At 39.9% G+C, this 10,547-nt stretch overlaps 1 protein-coding gene across 1 annotated transcript; it reads right to left on the bottom strand.

Moving 5' to 3' along the window:
- Window positions 1–6,977: 6,977 nt before the first annotated feature.
- Window positions 6,978–7,913, bottom strand: LOC310906200 (taste receptor type 2 member 40-like; the record flags this gene model as incomplete). Its single annotated transcript, XM_083855261.1, has 1 exon — window positions 6,978–7,913. One exon carries the CDS (start codon window positions 7,911–7,913, stop codon window positions 6,978–6,980), a length of 936 nt encoding a protein of 311 aa, XP_083711387.1.
- Window positions 7,914–10,547: the final 2,634 nt, after the last annotated feature.

Below are 10,547 nucleotides of genomic sequence, written 5' to 3'. Positions count from 1 at the left end.
CACCCTCTTTGTCTTGGCAGCAGGCTTCCTTATTTCATCAAAACTTTTTGGGCAGAAGCTCTTAAAAAATATCTTCCTTAGGATTTGAATTACAGGCCTTCCTTTTTCCTCTGCTGAGTTTCTTTTTGTTTCAGGTGACCACTGCTGGTAGTTCTATCTCCTCTGTCAGTCACTCTAGAATGGCAACTTCAGGGAAATAAAAGCTGCTGTTAATTAAACAGTGGCTACTTAACTCATTCTGACAATTGGAACAAGTCTAAACACACATTTCTCTATATGACACTGACAGCATCCTCATTTTGTCTGATGGCATCTATCTGCTCTTTATCCAGAATCCTGAGTTCAGTAACATCCATGCTGTTGGGTACTTAGAACACCAATCTTTGCCACCTCTTCCCTTCTCGCTGGGCTTTGCTTGTTCAAGTGCTGCGTAACTGTGCAGCAGGATAGCCTTTGGTCAGACTTCTGCAGAAAGGCTGACAGGAAGAGCAGATAGTCCAGCTGGAGGCTGCCTGTTCTTTGCTGAGGAGCTCAGACACTTACCTGTGGTCTCTGCTAGAGCTACAGGGCAGCCAGGCTGGGGTCTGGCCTTGAACTTTGCTGATACCTGACCCTGATCTGCTGACTTGACTTCATGGGTTGATCTTGGTTTTGTCTGGATTGCCTGGACTACTGGCTTAACCTTGCTGCTGTTGCTGACCTATTCTGGAGGCTTTTTGTTCAGGTATTATGGGACTACAATCATTGTGAGGATCTTGCTTCATGCGTGGTTTGCTGTGAGCTTCAGTTCCTGGCTGACCTTCCCTCACAGAGCATCCTGCTCCTGCTACCTGATACAGACCTCTGAAAACCAGAAAGTCACTGCTACTCTATTGGAAATGTGGTCAGATGGGGAAAATCCCACTACACCTGTGCTAGTGAGAGATAGGTAAGATCCATTATCATGTCAGTTCCCATACTGCGGTTCAGGGGTTTCACTTAGCACTATTCTTTGCTGATTTGTGTCCACCAACTGAATTCTCACTGATGTTTTAAACCCACTCCAGGAAGCCTTAGAGTAAGATCTGTTTCTCAGCATACAGGCCTTTGATGACCAGAGCCTCTTTTATGGGAACTGTGTCCAGGTACATGCCAGTGCCCGTGGATGTTAGAAGAGACAGCATGAAAGAAAATTACCTCACATTGTGCTAGAGGAGGCTCAGGTGAGATACTGGGAAAAAATTATTCACTGACAGGGTTGTCAAGCTTTGGGATAGACTCCCCAGAGAAGTGGTTGTGTTGCCATCCACAGATTTATTTCAAAGATATGTAGATGAGGCACTTTGGACCACAGGCCCTTAGGTTTAGTGCCAGGTTAATGGTTGGACTTGATGATATTAACATCTTTGCTAAGTAAAATGGTGCTATGATTCTGGGAAAAATCAAGTAGGAAACAGCAGAACAACTCTGAGATATTTTGCTTAAGAAACTGAACACAATACTTTGCTTACCAAAATGGTGTGCTAGAGATGGAAGAAAACAAAGAATATCCTCAGGGATGACCAGATGAATACAAGTCTATTTTACAATTAAAGGGTAATGAAGAGACTTCAAAAAGTTGTTAGCCTAACAAAACAAATTTTTGCTTCTAAGTATTTTGAGACAAGTTAACACTAACTGGAATAAGGATTATATAATGTAAAGAAAAACATAAAGTTGTTATAAAGACATTTAAGATTGGATGTCATGAGGAGGTTTTTAACAATGAGGAAAAATAAGGCCCTGGAATTAGCTCTGAGTAAAAATGCTGACAGAAGGCTTCTGCAGTAATGTCCAAGGTCAGAATTACTGAAAGGAACTATTGGGCATGTTTCATTCAGTTAACACAAGTGTAAATTTGATGATTTCAATGGTCTCCTTAAATCCCTTCTCCACTGTTCAGGAATTATCACAACACACCCTCTGAATAAATCATCCTTTTGCTGCAGATACAAGAGGAGATTGCTGTAGACCAGATAGAAAGGTCTTACTCCATAGTGACCACAGAGCATTTTAATCTGGCACTTGACAACCAACTCTGCCCTGAGGGTATGCAACATCTCAGACTTCCCTATGCTATCATCAACACAATGCAAAGTAGGCAGGTCAGTGAAGGGACAATGAGCAGGATTAGTGGAATATTTATTGGTCATTGAGCTACAGATGGAGTTCAGGTAGGCAACCATTAATGAGCCCGTACTAGTCCTTGAGAGTCAAGCAAGGACGTGATGGTTTCATGAGTAAATATGTGAATTTTCCTGGTTGGCATTCAAGTCAGGAAAGAAGAAGATCACAATTAATGTCTATTAGATCACTTCTTACTAGTTATACTATTAGTAGAATCAAGGTGTTATTATTAATAGCAGGTAACAATTCACACATTATGCTCAGTTATTACCTCATACAGACACTCACTGACTGTTACCTGTTATCACGACGTGCTTGTGGCCATGAGAGACTTGAGTTTTTCTGTTCTTGTGAATCCACGGGACTGAGAGTCTCCTCACCTTATGTAGTTTTAGGAGAGTTTCACTTGCCTCTCAGCACCTACCCATTCTTTCTTTGATCTGGTTTCTGGTATCACATGCACAGGCCCTGCTCATTCATGCAAATTCATCCCATGGGGGCTTTTATGACAGAAATGCAGAGTCAGAGTTGATCCAAAAAGCCATCCTGTGTCCCATAGGACACTGTCCTGTCCCATGATTTCAGCTCGCAGTGGTAATCTTTACCTCCAATCCCTCTGAACACAGTTCTTTTGTATCTATGGGAAAATTATACCTTTACTGCTGCACATTATAACACAGAATTTCAAAGTACATCACTCACCACAAGATAACTGAGAGACAAACCACTCTTGCCTGATTGTTTTGATTCAGAGTATGAACCCTTTTGTACACATTTCTGAAGGTTTCCTCTGGGTCTTATGACTGTCAGTCCCATACGCCTGTGAAAGTGAGAAAGATAAGGACAGCCAAATGTATGTCCTGTGGCCTGAAGGTAATACAGGCTGCTCCAAAACTGATTTTGGGGCTGTGTAAGCACATGTGCCTTTGAACTGCTGTTATCTTTCAACAAAACATAGATGGAGTTAAGAGATGAAGGTAATACACTAAGTGCTAAGGTAAAGATGGGGCTGCCTGAAGGAAAACAAGCAGTTAGGAAGGAAACCACTTTCTTCCTTACTCGGGCTGTGCTGGAGGGATTTTGAGTTTCAGAGAAATGAGATGTATCTTGCGGTTAAGACGAACCTGAGCTTTGAGATGGATTAATCTCTGTATCTCAAACTGACAATGGTTTAAAAAGAGATCTGAAATGAAGTTATCTGCAGTGGTATTTGCCTTTGTGTTATCTTTATGAATGTATTTGTAAAAACCTTCCAAAAGTTTCTTATGTACTTACTGTCTCGTGAGCCCAAATGCTTTTGGAGAAGGGTCAGTCAGAAATTTTTCAGCAAAAGCATCACTTGAAGAAAGTAGGCTCTAAAAAAATGTTAATATTTGACAAAATCTGGTTTCAAGGAAACTTCAAATGTGAGCCAATATGATTTTAATTGTAAGAAAAGGTAAGATGTTATTCAGTTTCAGAATAAACTGTATTTTGATCTTATGACACACTGAATGAAGAGTTAACCAAATTGAATTGTTTGTTGCTTTTTTACCCTTCATGTGCCTTAACTATCTAGTAAGTAGTGGAGTGAACCTTGCCAATGAACTTGGTCATGCTGTTGCTTAGTATTAAATCTGATTTTTACTGACATCCTTGCTAGTGATTTTTTAAGCAATCTCAACTTTCATAACAATGAATAATGAAGAGTTTTTGTTTTTTTTTCCCTGTAAAATAAGTGATCTGGGAATCCATGAGTGTAAGATGTGCTTGTAGATACACCCTTTCTGTAACTGTGGTAAGAACAAACAGTGATTTTCTGACAATTCCCTTAAGCAGAAATTTCTCTCATGTTTTGAGCAACTGCTCATTTTTTCATGTTTACTGCTCCTGGGATTTCACAAACATATATGCTGTCATAGCAGAACTGAAATTTCTGCCCATCCTGCATTTTAGATTAATTCAACACATATTTACATATGTGTGCAACTACTTGAGGATAATAGAATTTTTTTTTTTCAACTCTGAGCTTATGTAGTATTCCATTGCATAGGATAGATGAAAATAATTTAGAAGCTAAGGGCAGGTATCATAATGTTAACATCCTTTCATAAAAGAAAGAAATTGTTCTAAGAGATTTCACTGCTTAAGTAAAAGGTTCAAAAAGAGCTCAGTGAATAGGCCTGAATAACAAAATGTAGCTTGTGTAAGACTCTTGCAACCTGAAGGCATGAGTAACACTTGCATTTTCATATCTCAACAAACTAAGCCCCTCTGAGATAAAAAAAAAAAGAATTTTAATGAAGAAACTGTCTGTTTAATAGATGTGTATTTTGGTGTAAGACACTATCCAGTTAAGTGTTCCATTTCTGCCTTTCATTTCAATATGCACATGCAGAGCTAATAAAGGACTATCATATAATGTGCCCAGTTGCCAATTGTACATGTGCTCCCAATTCTTAAATCATGTTCTGATGGGCATTGAAAGCAGAGTCCATCAGATGTCTTCCAGAATTTCCATTATGAAAATTCCAGCTGTGCTTATGGGAATGCAAATCAGAGAAGGATCCTGTAGTCATTTCTCATGTAGATATTTGCATCTCTTGCCTTGAGCTAAAGACTAATCAAATTACTGGTTTGTTACTTGGAAGATTGTGCTTTAGAAAATAAATGGGAACTGCTGTCTACCTTTGAATTGCTCACTGATGACTTTTTTCATCATTAAATTACAGTAATACAGAAAAGTGCTTTCAAATGAAAAGGACTTTGTTTCAAATGCTGGCTTCACTGTTTTAGGTTACATGTGAGCAGTTTCCTGGAAAATCTTGTGAGCTTTTTCCTGGGTGCTCAATGGGAAGAGGTACATGACATGATTTGCATGATGACCTTCTGGAAATGTTAGAGCAGGATAAGCTTTGAATTTTTTTTTTTTTCCTGATTTGATTCACTGTAGCAGAGTTGAACCGAGCTGCCATTGCAGTACATGTGGCATTAGTGTGTGTGGGGACATTTCAGATGTTTTGGAAGGGTCTGGTCCCATGACTTTCAAAGCTTCTTCGGGTTGCAGACTGGTAGGTTTATGGTGGGGAAACCAAACCACATCTGGAATACAAACTGAAGGGAGAAAAGCAAAAATGCCTACTCTCAGACAAGATGCATGTCTCCAGAGGATCCTAATCCCAGTATCTGTCATTTTCCTACTAACACAGGGGTTGGTAATTTCTTTCCCAGAAAAAAAAACTTATCAAACTTATCTTATAATATATCCAGAAGAACACAGGGATTTAGTAGACGGTGTATATAATGAATGTTACAGATATTTGTATTCATATGACAATAGTTAATTAGCTGGTCAATTACAGATGGAGAGGTCTTCTGGAAGACTGACCATATGAGGTGTTTTCCAACATGTTGGTCAGCTTTCCATCTTAGATCCCCAAATGCATGCTCATGAACTGGTAACTACTTGATTTAATTCTATGGAAAGAGAGCTTTGGAGGGAAGATGTACTTCAAGATGCAGGAAAACAGCACAGGGACTGCATTGGCATCTCTGGTGCAGGAGGAATGTGGAATAATGGGACATCAACCAAATGGTGTGAGAGCAGCTGTCCAGGGTGTCCCTGCTGAGCAGCCGTGTGCCTCCGAGCTCAGCCAGGAGCAGGAGAGCACACAGGGATTGTGGGCTGAGCACAGCCCACGTGTTTTGCTTGTTGGCGTGGTGAGAGAGCTCTGAGGTTTGCTCCTGAGGGCCGGTGAGGGGAGAGCAGGGAAGGGCAGAGGATGGACCAACCCTCCCAACACTGAGGGTGTCTGATGGTGCTGAGCTGGGAACCAGCATGGTGACAATGCAGGGTGCTGGCAGTGGCATGTCAGGGTGTCGCTGCCGTGTGCTGCATTTTCTGCATGTCTGTTCAATGGCATGAACAGTGTTCATGGAAGACACTGCTGTCACCTGTGGCACAGTTTGTGTCATGAGGAGAAGGAAGACCCCAACACAAATTATCCTTTGACTTGGTATTTTTTAAAATTTAAAATACAATTCTTCATGCACAGACTCAGATCAATTACAGGTACATTGCTTCATACAGATTGACAACATCCACACGAGACACAATGAATCAGGATGGGCTTAGTGAACATAAGGGTCAAGTCAAGTATGTTTCTGTAACAGTCACTTTAAAAGTAAATAAAATCCCGCTGCAGCTCAAAAGGTTCTGAAGCTCCAGTCCTAATGTATCACGAATGTGGTGAGACTCTTCCTATTAGCTCAAATCACAGGATTTTAGCAAGTCCTCCAATGCATCATTCCACTGGGAACACAGACACTGGTCACTACTTCAGCAAGAGCGAGGAATGTCAAAAGGTTTCATTTTTTACTGAACCAGACTGGAATTTTATAGACACCTTTAGAATCAACAAATATTTTTCTGCAATTCAAAAGTAGTCAAAAATGATCTGTAAGACATTCTCATATTATTGGAAATTCCTTAGCATTCACATTAGGGGCTTGTAGTAACCAGAAACAGCATTCAAGCATCATATTCCCAAATTATATATGAACATGCTTGTGATCAAGCAGGTCTGATCTGTTTGTGTCATGAATTAGTAACTTTAAGCATTTCAAGAGGGATTACATTTGGGTCTGAGTCTTGGCCTTGTTTTTCTGCTATCTTAGACAAACTGTGATTTTCAAGGAAAGAAGAGTAAATAGGAGACAATTTCTACCTCCTTCATAAATCCAGATTAGTGATCTAATCTACTAATTTTAGCTTCTATTACTTTATAACTCTTATGGTTTCAAATTAGTTCATTTGGAACTAAACTACAAAGTCTAGGCTAAATTATGATCTTTTACAAGGACATAGTTCTGATAGGAAAGTTAATGTGGTGCAAAATCCTGGCTGGTAGCTCTTGAAATTTTGGATTGCTCCAAATTAAGACCAAGGTGTGTCCTGTAGGACAGGCAGCCATTACAGCTGTACATAAGGATTTTTCAATGCTAAAACGTAAAAAAAAAATGTACAAAAGTAACGTGAAAACTATGAAATATGTAACATAAAAGATAAGTAAGGAACAAACTGACTTGATGGCACTGATATGGGCCTCTAAGCTGGGATCCCTGAAGCCACTTGCATTATTTTGCATCCGTCTGGTGTGTATCCACAGAGACCGAATCAGCAGGATACTTGAAACAACAGACAGTATTAAAGGCAAACATATACCAGCATTAGAGAGAAGAATTAATACACCCAAACTGTCTCTCCTTGTGGTTCTCATTGCTGTAGAGTTTGTCTCTGTGGGTGAAGGAGCAGTGAAGTTGTTGTGCCCCCTGTAGACATGCCAGGCGAAAGGAATTGCAGCTATGATGGAGAAGAGCCATGATGTGAGCACCATCCAGGGCACCAACCTGGCAATTCTTTGCTTCAGCCAGATGAAGAAAGACTGTGTAAAACTGGCAACCTTGATACAATAGAAGACACTTAGCCAGGCTCCAAACCAGAGGCTGGCATAGTTCAGAACCAAATATACTGTCTTGATAATTCCAAATATATTTTCTTCAAAATAGGTGGGATCACAAAATATAGTGAAGAATAAATCCAGTATAATCCAGCATTGTAATGTAATTTTAGATGAAGTCAGTGAGATCATGATCATATCATATGGGGGCCATGTTTTGCTCTCAATGCAGCTCAATGAACAGGTAGCCAAGATAATTCCATTTCCTAGAATTCCTGCCATGGATTCAATTATAGCAATTGATAGACAAAGGAGAGCAAAAGCTGTCATAATTAAGCCAAGGGCTCAGAGTTTTTAGTCAGCTTTACCTGGGCACCTGAAAGCCTCAGATTTGCCAGGCTCCGCCAGTCCCATGGAACTGTTGTGGCCAATGCTCACCTATTTATCTCAGGGGCGGATGTACCCTAATGTCATTTAATATTTCTTCTATTTTGCATGTTTTTTGGGGTGCTGATGTCTCAGCTGATTTGTCTAAGCATGCAAATTGGGTCAAGATTCAATGACAGTGTTTTCATTTTGGGCAAAGAGTTTGCATTGCAACGGTGAAGCAATTTGCATTGGAAGGGTTATGGAGCAGGAAAACTGTGGTGTTTACAAATGTGGGCTTGCACTGCAGTGTCTGATGTCCTGCTTTACATGTCTAGATTTGTTTTTTTTATATCTGATACCCTAATCTCTCCCTGTCTTATGCCTTCTGAGATTATGACAAATACTTGCCATAGCATCTTCTTATCTAGGGGCAGCTCTTGGCTTTATCAGGTATTTTCAAATTGCTGATGCAGGGAGGATTTTCACACTTTTCTTTTTGTGTATGGATATTTTTAATCATTATACTTATCATTGCATGCTTGCTTGGAGTGTCCCAAAAGAGAACAAAAAAATCTGTGGGAAGATAAGCACAGAGAAAAGGAAAATCAATTTACCAGAGTACTTCACTTGCCCATTTTTCACAAATCTCCTAAAAAATGCAGGAATTGCCTAAGGAATTTAAGATCTGGCAATATACATTACATTACATACAGGAGCAATGATGCAACTATTAATTGAACCAGTTTTGCTCCCATATGGAACACACATTCCTTTAAAATTCAGCTATTCTTGCTAAAAGAACTGAATTCAAACACTTTCCACATCTGAAAAGAAACACGTGAGTGGAGATGCTTGGGTTCATTGAAAAACTTTGGGACTCATGTTTTATCTGTAGTCCAAAACACAGAAGGAAACACACAAAGGCTCTTATACATACTGTGACACAAGTAGCTGTCAGTATTACAGTAAGAATCTGTGGGCAGTGATCAAATGAGAAATTTTAAGACATTTTCAAGGTTGTTTCTTTGGGTAGTCTGAATTTCCCAATGCTTAAGGTAATCTGTGACTGCCTAAGGCAGAGATCAAACCTTTTTGATTATTGCGCATTTGTAGGAGTAAAACTTTGTGAGCATTCACCTCAGATACATGTATATTTGTTTATATATTTCATACATATACCATTGTATGTGTATGTTAGGTATAGATACAAATTATTATAAAACTCATCAAAATAAAGAATGAGATAATTCAAGATCAAATAAACAATATTTAAAAAATCAATTTATTTTAGTATTAGTATAAATTCTTTTTCTGTTTTCAATAAAAATATTAGTAATTTTTTTTAGTGAGAGCAGTGTGATCTGATATGCTTCATTACTTTCTTAGACTGGATCTAAGATCTGTTTCTCACTTTGTGACACAGTGATTCAAAGGTCTGGCTCTACATGCAGTTTCTTTTGATACTGGCTCTGAATGGCTTTCCCACTACCACATCTGCAAAGCCCTTTGTTGAAATTCAGCTGTAAAAATCCAAATTCTCTGATGTCAAAACTTTCAAACCAATCAAATATTGTTCTGGTTTTATATGTTTAAGAAATGGATTCAAAACTCACAGAAGCTCTTCCTTCGGAAGTTTTAAAAATCAATTAGAATATGACGCTTCCACGTTTTGCTAGTGTACCTGTATGAGAGTTTTTGTAGTTGTCACACTTACATAATTTTTGGCACAAAAATCTTTTGAAAAGCAGTTACTTTCTCATCCACTGTTAGAATTTCCCTTTCACCTTGAAGGAATAGAAAAAGGACGTTTGGTTTTTTGACAGGAACTGCTCTGTAGTGTGCTTTTGACAGACACTTCCAGTCGAAAAGAGTCATCGAATACAGAGCACTTGCCTTTAGTAAAAGAAAACTGTGTAGCTGCTCTTTAAATTCAACTTGTTAAATTCAGCTCTTTTAATTTCAGCTCTTTTGAGCTCACTCATTGAATCATTGAATCACAGAATGGTTTGGGTTGAAAGGGACCTTAAAGACCATACAGTTTCAACCCCCTGCAATAGGCAGGGACACCTTCCTGTAGACCAGGCAACTCAAAACCCCATTCAGTGTGAGCCTCGTGCCATGAGCTAACCAGCAAATGTCTGTGTGGCATGTGTGGGGTTTATGGGCAAGGTTTTGGTACAGAGGAGACTGCAGAGGTGGTTCGTGTGAGAAGGGACCAGGAGTTGCTCCTGTGTCACACAGAACCAGTCCCAGTTACCCCAAAAGGGACCCACCATTGGCCAAGGCTCTGCCCACCAGTGATGCTGGTCACATCTCTGCAACAACGCAGTTAAGGAAGGACAAAGACCAGTGCACAGCAGCTGTGAGAGAGAGGACAGAGAGAATATGTGAGAGAAACAGCCTTGCAGTCAGCCAGGTCAGTGTAGAAAGAGAGGGGACAAGATACTCCAGGCACCAAAACAGACATTCCCGTGCTTTCCCTGGAGAGGACCATGCTGATGTAGACTGTGACCCTGCAGGCCCTGGCACACCACACTGCAGCCTGAGCAGAGCCCCTCTGGCAGCAGGTGGTTGTGCCATGAAGGAAGCTGCAGC

The sequence above is a fragment of the Zosterops lateralis genome, assembly GCF_965231275.1.
Source record: "Zosterops lateralis genome assembly, chromosome: 2".
Classification (NCBI taxonomy): domain Eukaryota; kingdom Metazoa; phylum Chordata; class Aves; order Passeriformes; family Zosteropidae; genus Zosterops; species Zosterops lateralis.
The sequence above is the reverse complement of the archived record's forward strand: the minus strand, read 5'-3'. Positions and strand labels throughout refer to the sequence as shown.